Source organism: Cucurbita moschata, unplaced genomic scaffold (assembly GCF_002738365.1).
Source record: "Cucurbita moschata cultivar Rifu unplaced genomic scaffold, Cmos_1.0 Cmo_Scf00001, whole genome shotgun sequence".
Classification (NCBI taxonomy): domain Eukaryota; kingdom Viridiplantae; phylum Streptophyta; class Magnoliopsida; order Cucurbitales; family Cucurbitaceae; genus Cucurbita; species Cucurbita moschata.
The window spans coordinates 8770024-8790469 of record NW_019268517.1 but is presented as its reverse complement, the minus strand read 5'-3'; the positions used below and the strand labels follow the sequence as shown (position 1 = coordinate 8790469).

The window sequence follows — 20446 nt, the reverse complement described above, 5'->3', positions numbered from 1 at the left end:
CTATTTCCCCCCCCCCCCTTATATTTTCTCTCCAAATCCCACCATGCCCATCTTCCATTTTTGACACCCAACACATAAAAATCCTTCCTTTCTTCTTGTTCTTTGTGTTCTTCCTTCCTTTCAAGTATGAGAACAAGTGGTTGCACAGTGCAACAAGCTCTAACTTCTGAGGCTTTGAGCGTTGTAAAGCAAGCAGTGATTTTAGCCAAACGGCGTGGCCATGCCCAAGTGACGCCTCTCCATGTGGCTAGCACCATGCTCACAGCTCCCACTGGCCTCCTTAGGACGGCATGTCTTCAATCCCATTCTCATCCTCTTCAGTGCAAAGCTTTAGAACTTTGTTTTAATGTCGCCTTAAACCGTCTTCCAGCTTCAAATTCCAGCCCCATGTTAGGCCCTCAATCTCAACAACACCCTTCAATTTCCAACGCCCTTGTTGCAGCTTTCAAACGAGCTCAAGCCCACCAACGCCGTGGCTCCATTGAAAACCAACAACAACCACTTCTCACCGTCAAAATCGAGCTGGAACAGCTTATTATTTCCATTTTAGACGATCCTAGTGTTAGCCGTGTGATGAGGGAAGCTGGTTTCTCAAGCACACAAGTCAAGAGTAAAGTAGAACAAGTGGTGTCAATTGAGGTGTGTAATTCATCTCAAACTTGTACTACCAAATCCTCCAAAGACAATAACAATACCAATAACAACAACAACAACAACAATCTTCTCGGTATAGTTGTCGGGAAATCATCAACAGGGTCACCCGCCTCCGGTCGAGTGAGCGAGGACGACATCGCGGCGGTTATCAACGAATTAGCGGAGAAGAAGAAGAGGAGTGTGGTGGTGGTAGGGGAGTGTGTAGCAAACCTTGAAAGTGTGGTTGAGGCAGCAATTGGAAGAATAGAGAAAAGGGAAGTGCCGGAGTGTTTAAAGGAGGTAAAATTCATAAACCTTTCAATTTCATCTTTTAGGAATAGGTCAAGAGAAGAAGTGGATCAAAAGGTTATGGAGCTTAATAGTTTGATAAAAAGCTGTTTAGGGAAAGGGGTTATTTTGTACATAGGAGATATGAAATGGAGTATAGATTACTCAAGCAATGAAACAAGGGCTTACAATTATTGTGGTGTGGAGCATATGATCATGGAGCTCGGGAAATTGGCGTATAGGAATTATGTGGGAGATAATGATGAGAAAGGAGTTGTTTGGATAATGGGGATTGCAACATTCCAAACATACATGAGATGCAAATCTGGATATCCATCAATTCAAACTCTATTGGCCATTCATCCTCTTACAATTCCACCCGCCAGCTTAAGCTTGAGTCTCATGGCTGACAGGTTAGAATCAATGGTTGAGTTGGTAAAGTGTTTGTTTTTTTTTTTTTCTCTTCTTCCAAAGCGTTCATAAACCCCTTTACTTTGAATTCAAGGAAAAAAGGAACAAAAATGAAAAAGGAATATTAGAATAAAAAGAAAGGTGAAAAACAATAAAGTTTATCTTTTTTTTTTTCTTTTTTGGCACTTATTCCAAATTCCCATTAAAAAAAAAAGTAATCTTTGGATATGGGCCAAACCCCAAACAAGTTTTGATTGTTTTTTTTGTGTGTGTGTGTGTGTTGCAGTGACATTCAAAGACCGTCTCAGCTAAGTTGTTGTGCTGAGTGTTCAGGTAAGATGGAGACAGAAGCTAGAAGCTTACAAGGTTCCAATAATAGTGAGTCGACAACCTCTTCAGCTCCTCTTCCTGCATGGCTTCAACAATACAAAAATGAACAGAAAGCAATGGGAGAAAATGAACAGGTCTTTCTTTTATGTTATGTCTTTATGCACTTCGCTTCTTTAAACTCATAATTACACCAATTTTTAAAGAGGCCCACATGAAATACTCTAAATATGTTCATGACTGGAATTCCACTTTCTCCTCTTTAGTTTTGTTTTTAAAAAGAAACCCTACTTTTTAACCTACCAAAGTTTCATTTCCAATAATATGAGAAATTCTAACAAAAACCCTCTTGTAATTACATGGAATTATTCGTGTAATAAATGGAAATCATACGTGGAAAATGATTTTTCAATATTTCATGTTCTTAAAAGTATGTGTTTTTTTTTTTAATTTTTTTTTTATTTGACATGATCTCTTTGTTGTTTCTTATTTTGTAACAGAGCTGTGTCGCAGTCACGGACCTTTACACAAAGTGGAACTCAATTTGCAATTCAATCCACAACAATTCCAATAACAACAACATTATTTCTTCAGACAAAAGTTTATCATTCTCTTGTATTCTTCCAAATTCTTCTTCTTCGGCTTCTGGGTCTTCGTACGATCATCATCATTATAATAATAATCAGTTCAATTTCTTACGACATTCCCTTTTTGAGGGCAATGGAGAGGGAAAGAAACTGAATAATAATCATGGTTCGACGCCATCACCGGCTTCGTCGGGAAGCGACGTCGTGATGGAGGGTGAATATGTGAGTAGGTTCAAGGAGTTGAACTCTGAGAATTTCAAGGGGCTTTGTAGTGCTTTGGAGAAGAAGGTACCATGGCAGAAGAATGTGGTGGGTGATATTGCTAGTGCTGTTCTTCAATGCAGGTCAGGGATGGGGAGGAGAAAAGGGAAGATGGAAGAAACTTGGTTGCTATTTCAAGGTACGTGTTAGGAATCAAGACGTTCCACAATGAAATGATATTAGTTTTTAAACGTATGAATCTGATGCCATGTTAAGAATCACGACGTTCCACAATGATATGATATTAGTTTTTAAACGTATGAATCTGATACCATGTTAAGAATCATGACGTTCCATAATGATATGATATTGTCCATTTTGAATATAAGTTCTCGTGGGTTTGCAGGGAATGACGTAGGAGCGAAAGAGAAGGTGGCAGCGGAATTAGGAAGAGTAATATTTGGATCAAATTTTGTGTCCATAACATTGAGCAGCTTCTCCTCCACAAGGGCAGATTCAACGGAGGATTGCAGAAACAAAAGATCAAGAGATGAACAAAGTTGTAGCTACATAGAGAGATTTGCAGAAGCAGTTACCATAAACCCTCATAGAGTGTTTTTGGTTGAAGATGTTGAGCAAGCGGATTACTGTTCCAAAGTGGGGTTTAAAAGGGCCATGGAAGGAGGAAGAATCACCAACTCTAGTGGGCACCAAGTTTGTTTAGCGGACGCCATTGTGATTCTTAGTTGTGAGAGCTTCAGTGCCAGGTCTAGAGCTTGCTCTCCTCCCATTAAAAATGGACCAAATAAAGAACAAAATGAAGAACAAAAACAGATTGATCAAGAACAAGAAGAAGAACAAGAACAAGAAGAAGGTGGCCCTTGTTTGGCTTTGGATTTGAATATTTCAATTGATGATCATCATACACCTGCAGATCAATCGATTGATGATGTTGGCCTTCTCGATTCAGTTGATAGACGGATTATTTTTCAAATTCAGGAACTATGAGTACAAATATGTATAAAAACAAGAGTAAAAAGATTTGGAGTAGGTTATTTCGTTTTTGTTAATTATATATATATATATATATATATATTCGTAAGTTTTTAACATTTCTTTCGATTACGATACAAAAATGGTAGAAAAAACAAACCCAAGTTAAAAATTAAATAGTTATCGAGGCTGGATCGTTTTTTGAATTTGTAATTGATAATCGATAATGAAATGGAATAAAATCCGAGGTAAAGCATGGGTGATATCTTTGTTGTAATTTAGGGTTTACAATGGAATTAAGGATAATCAATCCTTTTCAACTTCTAATCTTCATTATGTATAAAGGGTGTTGGAAACCAATTTGGTGTTAGATTCTTTTTACTTCAATGGGTAAGATATGGTTTCTTTAGGAAACACAATTTGATGATGGAATATTTATTTTCTCTCTATTAATATATCAATCCTTATCAAACTATTTTAATTCATATTCTCTTATTTATATTTAAGAAATCCGTGTGGAAAACAATTTCGCATAGACTACCAGAATCTACAATTATAATAATAATAATAAAGTGTTGCAATTATTTCAATTTCAATGCTCAATAAACATACCTAATCTACCAACCATTTGAAAGGAAAATAATTTGCACTCGACCAAGTCAGGCTTAGGGGTATGTACACGAGATTGCTTGATAGCCCACAATGCGTGAACCGTGTGTAGAGAAGTATCGTAAATCCAACCCTGTCATGTTAGGTGTGTAATTGCATTACTAACCTCTAAGTACAAGTGACTTAATGAGTATGGATTGTGTGTTCCATTTTCATCCAAATATAGATGTAGTGACACCTTTAAGAGGGTTACATTCGGTTGGAACATTTTAATTCTAGGTTTGTATGGTCGAAGGACAACAACCAATATATATATGTATATATATATATCTGACCTCCTTTATATCCACTTAAATAAAGACAGCTTCATGTGCTCAATCAATGGCGCTTCTTCCAAAAGAATCAAAAGCATTTCAAGCATCACCTGCAAGCCTCTGTCTGAATTTCTTTTCAGCATTAGAAAGTGTTTTATTCTTGTGCCCTTTTTGTACTCCAACCTCACTTTCATTCTTAAATTTCCCTCCTCTTAAATTTCCCTCCTCTTAAAACCACCCATCATTGTTTATAATAACATATAAAATCTTATAAAGGTATGAAAACCTCTCTATAGTAAACGCGTTTTAAGTCATGAGCTCAATTTACTTTCATTTTGCATAGCTTCAAATGCATTCATTCATGTCATCCATGAAAAGAGACTAAAAAATTGTGATGGAATAATAATGAACGTGAAATCCAGTAGCTTTCCAATTATAATTATTGGTTGAAAGAAATGAGGAGTAATGGATGCATCAATACAGCTATTACATGCACTTTATAAGGAACTTAATTTGATTCTAATACATTTGATTGACAAAAAGTAGACGTGGGTGTTAAAAGAAAAAGATAAGACTTTTCAAGTCTCGTTTTAAAAATTGTTCTAAATATGCTTGTGGTGTGAAAAAGGTAAGTATTATACTTTATACCCTATATGCTAAAATTTGGCTTTGTTTATATAATTATGAATATCCAATTCAAGTGGACATAAAATATATGTAGATATGATTTGTAATAGAATATTAATTAAATGGGTTAATTAGGGTTAATGGGTTTGAATGGAAAGCTAATACAGAATTTGAATAATGAAAAAGTTACGTTGGGAATGCACAAAGTGAAGAAGATTAAGGTATGATCCATAACGTAAGGGTTGTCCAAAGGGGAACCAACTTTTACAACTTTTACAAGAGAAAACCAAAATCTTCCCTAAGAATTAATATCAAAAGATTGCACTACTTTTCATGGTGTTCTTCAAAAAATATTCACTTTTTTATTTTTAATCTCATCTTTGGAAAGGTGGGTTACAAAATTTAATCATAATTAAAATGAAAATTATGATTTATTTTTAAATTTATGTGTAAAGAAAGACCACATAGATAAGCATCTCCCCTCTTTAAAGGTTTAAAAATGTTGCAATGACTTTAGAATCACAAAAAGATTATCATCTCTTTCAACTTTTAGAAAGAAAAAAAGAAGAGCCTAAAGAAGGGAATTTGTCGTTTGTGACTTTTGAAAAAGATTAGGGTTAGTCGAATAAATGCAGTATGTAGAACACATTGGTGGGTCTCTCTCTTTCTGCTCTAGCACCATGAGCATGATAAGGTACAAGCTCAAACATATCTACGAAAGAAAGATTATAGATTCTTTTTGCCATCATAGTTATGAACTAAGCTGAAAAGGAATATCGAGTTTATGATTTTGCATTTGACCTATAATTGCAAATTGGTTAGAACCCTAAAATTTTAGAATCGAACATCACATTCAACTCATACGTGGTTTTCATCATCTTCTTCAATCTTTCATTCATTGTTCAAGTATTTTTGTGAGATCCCACGTCGATTGAAGATGGAGAACAAAGTATTATTTACAAGAATATGAAAAATTCTTCCTAGTAGACGCGTTTTAAAATCGTGAGACTGACATACGTAATGGGCAAAAACAAACAATATCTACTAGAGGGGGACTTAAGTTGTTACAAATGGTATCAGAATCAAATACCGGACTGTGTGCCAGTGAGAACGCTAGGCCTCCAAGAGGTTAGATTGTGAGATCTCACATCAATTGAAGAGGAAATGAAACATTACTTATAAGAACGTGGAAAGCTCTCTCTACGGTGAGTCTTGTAGTTTGGGATTAATGGGTTTTATTCGTTCTTGCCTCAAAAGAAGCAAAACAATTAAAGGAGAATAATTAAGAAAGAATTAAGTAAAAGAGGGAAATGAAATAAAACCTAATTAATAGCAGAAAGTGGGATTCCCCTTTTGGATAAAGCAAAGCAAACACTGAGAGCTTCTCTTCTTTTGAGTGGGTGTGTGGGAAGTGTTAATTGTTGGCTCATAGGGACAATTAACTTTGATCAAAATGCGCACACCACCTTTTCATTCAACATTTTGGACGCTTCAGCTTTTCTCAAAAGCAGCATTGCCCAATGCTATATCTCAATGACCCATATAACATATACACACACACACACACACACACAAATGTGAGCATCAATGAGTCATGTGGGGTTTGTGGTTGAGCTGTACTAAACAAGTGGTTAGACATGGCAACACATTTTGGTATGGAGAGGTTTAGAAGACTTCATTGATTCTCGCTCTCAAAATCAATACATTTCATTACCTGAAAACAAGAATTTAGGTCACACATCTAACAACAATTATTTTCACTGAAAAATAGAAGAGGCTATGCTACCATCCATTCTTAAGATATAAGCAAGAAAAAAGAACTTGTCATGTTGGATTTTGTTCATGCTAAGAAACGGTTAGATCTCATATCGATTGAAGAGAGAAACGAAACGTTCTTTATATGAGTGTGAAGATCTTTCCTAGCAAACGTGTTTTAAAATCATGAGGCTGATGGCGATACGTAATGGGATAAAGCGGATAATATTTACTAGCAGTGGGGTTGGATTATTACAAATGTTTCAGAGTCAAGACATCAGGTGGTATTCCAACGAAGACGTTGGCCCTATAAGAGGTGGATTGTGAGATCCCATATCGTTTGGAGAGAGGAATGTTGGACGACGGGCCCCCAAGGGAGTTCGATTGTGAGATCCCACATAAATTAGAGAGGGGAAGGAAACATTTCTTATAAAGGTGTGAACGAGGACGGTGGGCCCCCAAAGGAGTGGATTGTAAGATTCAGAAACTAGCTATCTAGATTTCATCCGAAAGTATATTTGATTTAGTGAACAAGGTATTCTATAGATATATATGATTTTCGATACGTTTATCTCACGTATCCTCAACTTTTTACTCTTTATATTTAAAGATCCGATATAAAAACTATTAGATCACGAAGAAAGTAAGGGAAAATGATCAAATTCAATATCATCACAAACTCAAAAAGCTTTCAACTTTTAACTAAACACAACTAATTTCTTAATGGGAACTGAAAAAACTATGTATATCTTACTGAGGTGTGTGCCTTTTGGTTACGAAAGTAACAGAAGAAGGGTTTATGTTTGATCCTTCACATCATGGAAGTAAAGAAAACTTAAGCAACAAGCTAAATTGTTTGAGATTAAAGATAAACCATTATATGCTTCTTTCACTTTGGAAACCTTTTCAAACCCACCATTAAATCCCAATGCATTTATATATACATAGCCAACTTTTTGGAACTCTAATCACTTTCTAAAGACATGGCCTTCATCTTCTCTTTAAATTTTGTCATTTTTCTTTTTTCCTTTTTACCTTTTCCCCCTTTTCATTGATTTATTTGGAATTTGGCCTAACCTTTAGGCATATCACCTATGTGCACAAGCCTATCTATTCTAATACTTACAACTCCATTCTTGTCCGCTAATTTTTAAGTCGTATATATCAAGAAAGACACTTATCTTAATGAAAAGATCATAAAAGTACCTTAAAGCGTCTTCCAAAGTTCTCTTCAACCAATTGTTTTGATCATGTTTAAAAGTTACGCACTAAAATTGATTCATTTTGTTCATTTTGTTCATCTTGTTTCATTTGATGTTTGGTTCAGTTATGGCAAGCATCTAATTTGGCCTCAAATGTAACACTTCAATTGTGATCCACAAGGTATTTTAGGTCGTGATTAAAGGTAAGATATTGTGAATCTTTATCCCGCAATAATGTAGAAATAAGAAGTTGGGACCAATGTTTTCACATGGTAACTCTCTTTTCCTTCTTCATGCACTATTGCATGAATCTTTACCTCAACGAATCCCTCGTTAATTGGAGAGGAGAACGAAACATTTCTTATAAGAATGTAGAAACTTCTCTCTAGTAGACGCATTTTAACACTGTAACAGTACAAGCCCATCGCTAGCATTCCCCTCAAGATTTTTGAAATGCGTCTACTAGAGAGAAGTTTCTATTCCCTTATAAAGAATATTTTGTTCTCCTATCCAACCACTATGGGATCTCACAAAAACCGTGAGACTGATAGCAGTGTGCTGTGAGGATGTTGGTCCCCAAAGGGGGTGGATTGTGAGATCCCAAATCGGTGCATTTCTTATAAGAGTGTAGAAACCTCTTCCTAACAAGTTAAAAGGCGATGCAATCCTCACCAACTTTTTGTAGAGGTATATGGGAGAAACAATGTGCATATAGGCTTGGTTATCCAAGTTCCATTGTCCTAAGCATTTCTTAAAGAAAACAAAAGAAGAAAGAAAAGGGTACAAAGATTTAGAAAGACGTAGATAATGAAAAAGCTGCAAAATTGGGAGACCCACCAAAGGAAGAATTGAGGCAAGTAAAATTTGTGTTGGGCATCTACAAAAGACAAAAGATTTAAACATGGAGACAAAGTTTGAACACAAATTGATCCCTTTTGCAGACTTTAAGAAAAAAAAAAAAAGAGGTAAAGGGTAAGTAACACCATGGTTGTTTTCCACACCGTCACTCTCTCCATTCCCTTTTAACGAATGTGTGTGGGTGAAGAAAGAGTGTCATAATATTATTCCTTCATCAAAGTAAGGGATATCCAAAATCAATGAACAATTCCCTCAAGTTTCTTTTTTTTTTTTTTTTCTTCTTTTAACAATTTGAATTGTCACTCTCTTCATTCCCCTCAGGATCCAAGGAAAGAAACATCGATTGAGAAGGAGATTCTTTCATGTGGAGTTGCTGTTTTCGCCATGGTAGATGCTTGGTCAAAAAAGAGAGATAACCCAACCAACCTCATGTGAAATGCTGTCTTTCAATGGATTTTTTAGGACATTGTGACGCTTTTGATGTCTGTTAGGTCGTTGTCTTCAACCATACACTTGTTTGAGACAAAATTTTGGACATACTTTGGAGTGCAAGTGGAGTTCATATGCATATAGTTAGAATTATAATCCCAATTGAATTCATGTTGGTTGAAATATTTGGAGCAGCCATGGATTAGGGTGGGGCTATGTAGAGTGACCCTGGTTTGGGCCATTTTCACTTTAATAAGAGAACATGTCCATTCATGTTTTTCAGGTCTACCACGTTTTTAAAACAGATATGGCCCAACTAGCCTTTAATGTTTGGGAGCTTTGGTTGTTGAGTTTTTGACCTAACTCATACCTGTCTCTCATAATTAGGGTTTGTAAAAAGAATTCACCACAATGTCGTCTTTGTTCAATTTTGATGTATATATAATTCCATTATGAGCTATGTTTCTTTTGAGATTTACCCGTGAAGATGAGGTAAGCTTGTTCCTTGTTCCCGGAGTTACATGAATGTATTAAGATCACATCTGAATAGGAGCGATTTTGAAGATATGAAGACTAAAAATACATTAAAAAAATTGTAAATCACTCCTTATACCAACAAGGTGTACCTTATTTAGCTATGTCAAGTGGACCTCTTAAATTTTTTCCCTAGGTGATGCATGTTGTTAAATAAACACGACTCTCCACAATGGTATGATATTGTCCACTTTGAGCATAAGCTCTCATGGCTTTACTTTGGGCTTCCCCAAAAGGCCTCACACCAATAGAGAGAGTATTCTTTGTTTATAAACCCATGATCATTCCCTAAATTAGCTTAGCTGTGAGATTTTCATCATCCAACACATGTGAATGAGAACAAAACATGCTAAGAAGATGTGAATGTAACATGTCGTAGAGAATGTAGAAAAATGTCGGAATCAACACGTGTCAAATTCATATTCAGAATCCTAGACATGAGTCGTTACATCTTACGCACTCAGATGAACATACATTTTCGTGGTTACCAACTTATTGCAATTTGATAAATTGCTTCACTTAAAACACTTTAATTTATAAGCAATCTTGGTGGAATCAATACTTAAGATAGAATGCTTCTATTCTACTACTTGTTAAGAGTGTACACGTGAGTTTGGCTAAACTCTCTTCAAGAAAAAATCACATGTCAGTCATAAAACAAATATGAAGAAAGGTGAGAGATTGGGGCATGGAAGCCATTTGTGGAAGAGCTGTTAGCTTTTGTGGATTAACTCTGTTACACCTACATTCACACAACGCTACCCACAATTCACCTAACTTCATTCTCTCCTCACACACCAAAAACCATGCAAACACTGGCAGACAAAGTGGTGGTCTCGAACACGCCATCAATCCAGTGAAGGAGACAAACTCAGAGTTTATTTAAGAAGAAGACAATGGCCCCTACGTAAATTTATCAACAAGATTAAATGGGTTTTATAAGCATTTGAAAAGGATAAATAAACCGTAACCGCTCATTTTAGTTCGATATGTATCGTCGTCAGCCTCACAGTTTTAAATCCCCGCTATAGGGAGAGGTTTTCATGAAATGTTCTCCAATCAGGTGGGATCTCACAATCTACCAGTTGGAGGCCGAGCAAGCCAAGGAGAGGTTTCCACTCACTTATAAAGAATGTTTCAACTTGAGATCTCACCATCCATTCCTTGGAGATCCAGCATCATCGCTGGTACACCGTTTAGTGTCTTGCTCTAATATCATTAGTTTGTTACACATCGCTGTCGTTTTATAAGAGAGATTTTTACTTGTGAGTAAGCAATGTTTCGTTCTCATCTCCAAATCTCACAAATTGTTGAGGATTATTGAGGGTGAGTCCCACCGGGGTTAATTTAGTGGAAGATCATAGGTGAGAAACACTATCTCTATTGGTATGAGGCATTCTGGGGAAGCCCAAAGTAGAGTCATCTTATACTCAAAATAGACAATATCATACCAGTGGAGGGTCGTGATTCCTAACATGGCATCAGAACCATGCCTTAAACTTAGTCATATCAATAGAATCCTCAAATATCGAACAAAAAAATTATGAACTTCGAAGATGTAGTTAAAAGTAGCTAAAGTGTCGAACAATTGTGGAGAGTCGCTATTACTAAGACAAATGTCGTCATGTACCTTTCCAAGGTCTTACCCGTCCTATAAAGTAAAATAGACTTGTTTCCGTAAAAGAAGCCCGTTGGGAGGCACCATGATTGATAACCCGCTCAACAACTTCAAAATTCGAACCACCCCACACTCTCCCAACTCCACGTCACCATTAATTCACACACTAAAAACAAAAATTAAATCACCATTTCCATTTTCCCCTCACAAAATCTCTCTTCTCATCTCTTCTCTTCTTAACCCGTAATTCCCTTAAAGACATGGACGGCGGCCTGAACAAGATCGCCACCGCACTCATCTCCCTCTTCGCCATCACTTTCCTACTCCTCCTCGCCCAAATCCTCTTCTTTTTCTCTCGCACGCGCCACCACCCCACCCCCACCCAACCCAAACAAAATTGCATCTACCTTTTCCGCTGGAGGACCAAAACCAGGATCGAACCCACAGAAATCGCGTCCAAAGTCTACGATGATTCCGCGTCGCCGGAGACGGCGGCGGTCGACCAAGAATTGGAGAAGTGGCGGGTACTGTGCGGACCGTCCAGAGCGCTTTTCACTATCGTTGAAGAGGAAGAAGAGAGAGAAGGAATAGAATCTTGCGAGTGTGATTCTAAACCGGATTTCGATACGACGCCGTTTCATACGCCCTGCGGTTCTCCTCCCTTCTTCTCGCCGTCCCCCACTCGTGACGCCGGTGACTTCCCGGTCCAAAAAGATTCTTCCGACGGCTCGTTTTTGGCTATTGAGATTACCCACTGACGAGAATCTGCAACGTGCATTTGACGGTATCACTATTTCTTGTCATTATTGTTTGACACTACGGGTCAACTCTCGGTCGACGTGTCAGCCCACTAGGCTTGTATTTCCATGACCGTTTTTGCCACGTCAGTTACGTTTCGTGTTAAATAGGAGGGGGCCCACATGACGAGACCCAGAAGTTTAACGTCTCGTGTCGTCTTCTTTTGTTATCTTTTTTATCTTTTCTGGTATTAATTGTAATCTGGTGCGGGGAGGTGTAGGTGAACATTTTCTAAGGGAACCTTTTTCATATGCCAGCGTGGCAGTTAACAATCAAAACGGCTATATTGTGGGCCCCTAATTATACTTCGACCCAAGCCTGCTCCATATGGTTTATTATGGTTTATTCATAATTTATTTTATAATTTAAAATAGTTTATTGTTTTATTATTTTAGAATTTAACGTTCTTCATCTTAATGTTACATTCATATAATTTATTAGAGATATTGATTTACCTTATGGTAAATATTAATATATATTGTTAAGGTAATTAATTATACATTAATCTAAAAATTTTATTTGATTTATCTTATCCATAACATCTAAGAATCTATTTTATATAACTATTTATTTAAAAAATGGTTATTAGCCAAATTCTTTAAAAATTAAAAAAAAAATCATTTTTTAAAGTCTTTTTTTTTTTTATCTTTAATCTATGTCTTTTTGAAGTCTTTTTTTATTATTCCATGTACAACCAACCTTCTCCTTTTCTATTATATGCTATGAAATGTATTAAATAATTTAATTCTTTATTTATTTATTTATTTTTTTTTTTGTTTTTAATTTCTCCTTGGATACAACAAACGGTTGAATTAGTCGTTCATTTATAATGGATGTTATATGAAGACCAAGATGATCGACTATTATTTGCATCAATTTAGATTATAAATTTTAAATTTTATCAATTGTATTTTAAGTTTAAATATATACTATAATTTTTATTCTTAATTCAAATACGATAATTTTAGTAAAAATAAAATTTTCACAACGAAGGAACTAATACTTTTAAATTTATTATGTGTTATATTTATAAATACTTTTAAATCTATTATTTTATGTTAGATTGTCTTATATGAATGGTTAGATATTAAGATATTAATATTATTTTAATGCGCACAAGACAATTTAAACATTTTCATTTGAATTATAAAATAAAAATAAATTATTTAAACATATCTTATTTGGCATTATTGCAATAAATTATTTAAACGCCATTATAGTATTTAATCAAATGTGGGACTATAAGATAAACTCCTAGATTAAAAAAAAGTAACTAAGTAAAAACATAAAAATTTGATTAAATAATTTAATAATGACTTTGAAATATCACGATCTATTAATATTTCAGACATGAATAGAAATGATTATTATTTATTATTTTAATATATTTCATCGATTATTAAACAATATATAAGTAAAAATAATAATAATTGAATTAGTAACGTCACTTAGTCGTTATTACAACTCAATACTAATTACTACTACATTAATAATCTTTAGTCATTTTTTTAATACATCTTCGTAACAATTATAAAATATTCATAAAAGATTATCTATGTCCAATTGGATGAGTCGAAAAATTATTCAAAAAAATTACTACAATATCGAGTTTTTGATAACTCTTAACATATATTTTAAAAAAATCATCATACTCCTTAGTAATTATTGGTACAAATTGAAGTGGTTAAAAATGACAGTTTTACCTCGTACTTTAAAAACTTAGAGACAGTAAATCAATAAGCGACATGGCAGCCGATAATCTGAAACCGTAGAAACGTTCTTCCACGAGAAATCAAGGGAAGATTAAGGCCACAACGCACCTTGGGCTTGAGTTTGATCTTAATGAGATCAATATTCACTCTTATCTGAAGGCGAAGCTCCAACTTAAGGGTGAAGGTCTCAACAAGCTTCTCCAGACCAAACACAGCCAGCTGCTCAGCGTTGAGGTTCATCAATTGCTGACCATCAAACTTCAATTTCAGCAGCTTCGAACCATCTTGGGCTTGGTAGAAAGGCGACAGCGACGCGTTACTAAACTTTATGTCTTGATACAACACGGTCACTTCGATTCGGTCGAAAAAAACTCCGAACGCACGATTAGGGTTTTTGACTTTCATGTTCACGGTCAGGTCAAACAGGAGTTGCTTGTCGTCGGTGAAGTTGAATTGGGTGAGGTCGGCGTCGATCACATGGAATTTGATCTTGTTAGCCATGGTGATGAGCCAGACGATTAACAATGAAAGAAGAACTAAAACCAAAATGATAATCAAGAATATGATCATGCATTTCTTTGTTCTTGACATGGTTGAGAGATTAATGTTGTGGAGTTCATTGGTGACCTTGGAGGGTTTTGTACAAAGATTTTTGTTTTTGTTGACCAAATCATATATTATTAGACATTAGTTGTTGATTTAATTAAATCATTTTGTATGTTATAAAACTAGGAATTTTTGTATTCTAATATCAAGTGGCATGTTGAATAATTAACTATGTTGTGAGTCAATGTTTAATTATAGATGTTAATTTGAATAGTTTCCATGACATTCCCATGTTATGATACTAGGCTCTTTGTATTATGAAATTTATAGAGATGACAACTCGTAGTCAACTATGACACGTCGTGTCATGAACATTTTACTTTGTTACGTTATGCATGACACATAAATTATTCAATAAGACTACGATAACTTCATAAATTGGGGGACATTTATATTTCTTCTTGTCCACAAAGATTCTTATTTGGTTGCAATGTAATAGATAATTAGTAGTTTGTTAGATAATGAAATGATTTCCTTTGTTATAAAACTATGGATTTTTTTAAATTTAAAACATTAGGTTATATTAAGCGTTTGCCATATGATTTATATAACAATTTAAGTCCACCGCTAGTAAATATTGTTCACTTTAGCCTGTTAATTTCCACACGTCTAAATGCTTCGTTCTCCTCTCAATCGACATGGAATCTCACAATCCACCCACCCTTGGGGCCTAGCGTCCTCGCTACACTACTCGATATCTGGTTCTAATACCATTTGTAATAGTTCAAGTCTACCGCTAATAGATATTGCGAGATCTTACAATCCACTCTTTGTGCTCAACGTCCTCGCTATACAGCCCAGTATCTGACTCTGATACTATTCGTAACTTGACTCAAGCCCACCACTAATAGATATTGTCCACTTAGGCTCATTACTTATCGTTATCAGCCTCACGGTTTTAAACGTGTCTGTTAGGGAGAGGTTTTCACACCTTTATAAGGAATGATTCGTTCTCCTCTCTAACCATTGTGGGATTTTACAATCCACCCCCTTGGAGGCCACCATTCTCACTGGTGCACTACCTTGTGTCTAGCTCTAATACCATTTGTAACGAGAACCAACCTCACCGCTAACAAATATTGTTCGATTTGACCCGTTGCGTATCGCCGTCAGCCTCACAAATTTATAAAAACGTCTATTATTTGTTATAACTACCATTTCAATATTGAATGTTAAAATTGAGATAATAACATTGTTTATCACTCTCCTTTATGTTATTGTCGTGATTAATCCGACGGAAGAAGGTGACCATACTAATTTATTTTCACACAATATAATATAACCAATTGACAAAATTAAATACAATCAAACATTAAAATAATACCAACAAAAATACAATGAATTTATGAATCCAACAAAAGACCAAGTCAACGACCAACAACCAAATTACCAATAATCAATATCACAGCCGGTGGACTGAAACAACGACGGAGCTGAGCTTCCATCGGAGCTCAACGTAACTTTTAACTCACAATTCACCTTCGGCTTAAATTTCCCGATCCTTATGGCACCGAATTTCAACCTGATACGAAGATTAAGCTCGACGTCGATATCGTAAACTCCGGCGAGTTTCTCGGAGTTGAACTGTGCCAGCCCCTGGCCGGAAAGGAGGAGGAGCTGCTGGCCGGAGAATTCCGGGCTGAGGACGGCGGTGGTCTTGTGGCCTTGGTAGAACGGGGGCAGCCACTTGGTCTGCAGCCGTTGGTCTTTGTAAACAGCGGCAGCTTCGATGGTGTCGTAGTACACTCCGATTCGGTTGTTGGGGTTTCTGGCGGTGATGTTGAGAGCCAAGTTGAATTGAAGCTGATTATCGGTGAGGTTGAATTGGGTGAGTTTAGCGTCGGTGACGTGGAATTTGACTTTGTTGGGACGGAATATGAGCCATAAGATCAATACGGCGAGGCCAATTACGATGATGATGGTGATGAGGACCTTGAGAAAGGTGGTGAAGCAGCCGCAGCCGGAGCCACAGCGGTTGTGGTGGTGGCCTGGGCGGTGGTAGGTGACGGCGTTCGAGTGGGTTTGTTGCTTGCCGGACATGTTTGTAGAGAGAGGAAATTGAATTACAGAGGATTGGTTGAAATGAGAGAAAAGATGGGATTTTTATAAGAAAGGAAGTGGGAAGTTGCCAAATTGGCGTTTAGTTTAGGGGAGAAAACATTGTTTGGAGTTCGTGGGAATTAATTTCCAATGGCCTTCGACAATGGAAAGAGGACAAAGATTTTGTTTTTTCTTATGGTTGCTGACCCAGTAATTTAAGGCGTTGACTTTTATATAAGAATTTAATCCATATATGATCAGATGTTTACTCAAAGTTTAGGGAATTCAATGTGTTGGTTTATCTAGTTCCCGTCCAATGGCTACTGAGGATTATTGAGAGGAATAGTTTTACATTGGTTAATTACGAGGAAGATTGTGAATTTACAAGTAACGAGTATTATCTCTATTGGTACGAAACCTTTCGGGAAACCAAAAGCGAACATAAGAGCTTATGATCAAAGTGGACAATATCATATTAGCGTCGAGATCCGTGATTCCCCAAAAGCTTATGATCAAACTTTGAGCATAAGTTCTCATGACTTTATTTTTTGTTTCCCCAAAAGACGTCATACCAATGAAGATAGTGTTTTTTTACCTATAAACTTGTAATCGATCAACCCTTTAATTAACCGATGTGGGACTCTTCTCTAAACAAAGTACACTATAGAGCCTCCCCTGACGCTCATATGGAGCCCTGGAATAGCCTCCCCTTAATCGAGGCTTGACTTCTTCTTTGGAGCCCTCGAACAAAGGATACCTTTTTTTTAACACATGAGTCAGTTTTGACTACACTTTCAAGACTCACAACTTTTTTGTTTGATATTTAAAAAATCTATTGATATGGCTAAGTTAAGGGCATGACTCTGATATTATGTTAAATGTTAAGAACCACAACTCTTTATAATGGTATGATATTATCTACTTTGAGTATAACCTTTCTTAGTTTTGCTTCTAGTTTTTTCAAAAAGTCTTATACCTATGGAGATAGTTTTTCTTACTCATAAACCAATGATCAACCCTTTCATTAGTCGATGTGTGATTCCCCTCCCAACAATCATCAACATTAGGTAGTATACCCCATCTTCGATTCATGATAGATTTGGACTTCAAAACCGGCAAACTCTCATTTTTAGCTAAAGGCAAGGGAATTAAGTCAAATTCGAGCAACAATGAAGCATGGTAAGAAAGGTTTTGGCCCCCACGAATTTAGCAGCTATTAGGACAGAGTATGAGGCCAAGAGCCATGGCAATGAAAGGAAGATTTTTGTTTCATTAGGCCATTTCTTCGGTTTTAGTAAACACATATGGTTAAGGGTAGTTACCATTTATTATAAGGCAAATATCTAGATATTTTCCTTTCCATATCATTTGTAATTTTAACTTTCACCCGAGGAATCAGAATTTGAAATCGCAAGCCGTGGCAGCATGAATCCTCATTACACCAGGCCGCCGAGATTTACCGTTAATCAAAGGAACCTTCAATCCACAGTACACCGTGGGATTCAATTTCGGACTTCATCCTCAACCGGAAAAAGAACTTGACATCAATGGGGTAAATGCCGGAGCTTTTCTCAGCGTTAAACTCAACAAATTCATCGCCGCCAAGAAGCACCAACTGCTGACCCTCGAACTTCCTGGAGTTGAGGACCACCGTGCTCTTTGTTCCTTGGGCGAACGCTGGCAGCCACTGTGTCTCAAGCCTTTGATTCTTATAAACCACACCCATTTGGTTGATGTCGTAGTAGACACGGTACCGCTTGTTGGGGTTTCTGATGGTTACGTTGAGACCCAATTTGTAAGAGAGTGGATTGCCAACTCTGATGTTTGCATTGGTAGTGAAGTTTCTATTGATGGTGAAGTTGAATTGGGTGAGTTCGGCGCTGCTCACGTTGAACTCCAGCTTTGTTGGACTGTACACAAACCCTAATATCAACAATAGAATACCAACCCCCACGATGAAACTAATTGCCACCTTCAGAATGGTGCATAAGATGCGGCGGCTGCGGTGGGCTTTTGTCGAAGGAGGCACGGCTGGGCCATAGAAGTTGGTGTTCAAATAGGGTTGTCTGTCGGCCATTAATTGCAAAGGAAGGTGAAATGAACGATCAATGAATTGGTAAGACGATGTGTGATTTGATTTGGTTTATATAGTGAAGGAAGATGGCGGATTCATTTTCAAATGCCCATTTCGTAGCCAACTTCAAAATTTGTATACTTTGAATTGAAATGGGAGGAATAATGGGTCAAAGACATCGGAATGGATCTCCTTCCTCAACGTCATTCAAACCATTTCCTGACGTTAGTTGTAACGACTCAACCCCACGAATAGATATTGTCCTCTTTTGACTTTTCGTTTCAGACTTTCTCTTATAAAGAATGTTTCGTTCTTTTCCCTAACCGATGTGGGATCTCACATTCACCCCTTTTGAGACCTGGTGTCCTTACTGGTACTCGTTCCCTTCTCCAATCGATGTGGGACCTCCCAATCCACCCTTCTTCAGGGTCCAGTGACCTTGCTGGCACACCGCCTCGTGTCCACCCCCTCTAAGACTCAACCTCCTCGTTGGCACATCGCCCAATGTTTGGCTCTGATACCATTTACAACGACTCAATCAAGTCCACTACTAGTAGATATTATCCTCTTTAGGCTTTCTCTTTCGGGCTTTCACTCAAGGTTTTTAAAATAGGTATGCTAAGGAGAGTTTCTACACCTTCTAAAAAATGTTTCGTTCTCCTCCCAAACTAATGTGGAACATCACAAAATTGAATGGAATATGTACTTTTGTTGTCAAACTTGGAAGAAGATTATACATTTTCGGTCCACGTGACAATAACGGTAAAACATGTTGGAATGGGGTTTAACTGCGTTGATTGAAACTTTCAAGCAATTTGAATATAGTTGACATTCGATTATTCAAACACAAAAAAGAAACAGTCTACAAAAGTGGAAGCGTACACGGTTGGCTTAAAGTTTCGAACTTTATAATAGAATACATCATAATTGGTTCTAATTCCCTCCATTTTTAGGGCTCTAAAACATTCTTCTAACAACACTGTCTGTTCAGGTTTGTCGCCCCTTTATGCTTTCTTTGTCAGCTATTGAAAATGAAGGCTGCAAGTTGGTGTAATTCTGATATCATACCATTGTTAGTTTATTTAATCTTGTATTAACCGTAATTAATCTAATTTACTGTTTGTATTTCAATGTATGTCAGTTAAGGGTAGTTAGTAGCGGTTAAAGGTGGTTACTAGCGGTTAAGGGTGGTTACTAACGGTTAAGGTGGCTATTCTGTCTATATATGTATTCTGTAACCAGTTGAATAATAGTATGTTGGTTTATTGCCTCTCTCAGTTGTATGAGTGTTTTCTAACATTTGGTATCAGAGCCAAGTTACATGCCAAAGATCATGCCGAGAAATAATAACAACACTGGAGAGAGAGGAGAGTCGTCGAAGTTTGCAACAAAGGAAAGTCTGGTAACACTCCAATACCCGACGTTATCGAGAACCAACTACTCAGCATGGGCTATGAAGATGAAGGTCTATTTGCGTGCTCAAGGGGTGTGGGACGCAATCGAATCAACTGAGTCTCTGGATAGCCTTGATGAAAGGAAGGATCAAATGGCCTTAGCAGCCATCTATCAAGCAATCCCTGAAGAGATGTTGTTTTTGTTAGCAGAGAAAGAGACAGCAAAAGAAGCATGGCAGACACTAAAAACTATTCATCTCGGTGCTGAACGTGTAAAGGAGGCAAAGATCCAAACTCTGAAGATTGAGTTTGAAATTATGAATATGAAGGAGTCCGAGACTATTGATGATTATGCAGCAAGGTTGACAGAAGTTGTTAATAAAATACGTACGTTTGGAGACAAGTTTGAAGAGGCATACTTGGTGAAAAAATTTCT

General features: G+C 36.7%; 5 protein-coding genes across 5 annotated transcripts; 2 read left to right on the top strand and 3 right to left on the bottom strand.

Moving 5' to 3' along the window:
- Positions 1–6: 6 nt before the first annotated feature.
- Positions 7–3559, top strand: LOC111446077 (protein SMAX1-LIKE 3-like). Its single transcript, XM_023084739.1, has 4 exons — positions 7–1334; positions 1619–1796; positions 2160–2646; positions 2854–3559. Exons 1-4 carry the CDS (start codon positions 127–129, stop codon positions 3453–3455), a joined length of 2475 nt encoding a protein of 824 aa, XP_022940507.1. The 5' UTR covers positions 7–126; the 3' UTR covers positions 3456–3559.
- A 7801-nt stretch (positions 3560–11360) lies between these two features.
- On the top strand, positions 11361–12500 carry LOC111447877. Its single transcript, XM_023087248.1, has one exon. It carries the CDS (start codon positions 11647–11649, stop codon positions 12142–12144), a length of 498 nt encoding a protein of 165 aa, XP_022943016.1. The 5' UTR covers positions 11361–11646; the 3' UTR covers positions 12145–12500.
- A 1417-nt stretch (positions 12501–13917) lies between these two features.
- On the bottom strand, positions 13918–14489 carry LOC111459233 (NDR1/HIN1-like protein 3). Its single transcript, XM_023102072.1, has one exon. The coding sequence runs from the start codon at positions 14485–14487 to the stop codon at positions 13918–13920; it is 570 nt and encodes a 189-aa protein (XP_022957840.1). The 5' UTR covers positions 14488–14489.
- Positions 14490–15745: 1256 nt separating this feature from the next.
- LOC111449529 (NDR1/HIN1-like protein 3) lies at positions 15746–16632 on the bottom strand. The gene has a single exon (XM_023089459.1). It carries the CDS (start codon positions 16540–16542, stop codon positions 15889–15891), a length of 654 nt encoding a protein of 217 aa, XP_022945227.1. The 5' UTR covers positions 16543–16632; the 3' UTR covers positions 15746–15888.
- Positions 16633–18004: 1372 nt separating this feature from the next.
- LOC111458720 (NDR1/HIN1-like protein 2) lies at positions 18005–18619 on the bottom strand. The gene has a single exon (XM_023101547.1). It carries the CDS (start codon positions 18617–18619, stop codon positions 18005–18007), a length of 615 nt encoding a protein of 204 aa, XP_022957315.1.
- Between the last annotated feature and the right edge of the window lie 1827 nt (positions 18620–20446).

Coding starts and splice junctions, on each gene's coding strand:
- LOC111446077 (XM_023084739.1), top strand. CDS start 127: ATGAGAACAAGTGGTTGCACAGTGCAACAAGCTCTAACTTCTGAGGCT. Junction 1,335..1,618: donor TTGAGTCTCATGGCTGACAG/GTTAGAATCAAT, acceptor TGTGTGTTGCAG/TGACATTCAAAGACCGTCTC. Junction 2,647..2,853: donor AACTTGGTTGCTATTTCAAG/GTACGTGTTAGG, acceptor GTGGGTTTGCAG/GGAATGACGTAGGAGCGAAA.
- LOC111447877 (XM_023087248.1), top strand. CDS start 11,647: ATGGACGGCGGCCTGAACAAGATCGCCACCGCACTCATCTCCCTCTTC.
- LOC111459233 (XM_023102072.1), bottom strand. CDS start 14,487: ATGTCAAGAACAAAGAAATGCATGATCATATTCTTGATTATCATTTTG.
- LOC111449529 (XM_023089459.1), bottom strand. CDS start 16,542: ATGTCCGGCAAGCAACAAACCCACTCGAACGCCGTCACCTACCACCGC.
- LOC111458720 (XM_023101547.1), bottom strand. CDS start 18,619: ATGGCCGACAGACAACCCTATTTGAACACCAACTTCTATGGCCCAGCC.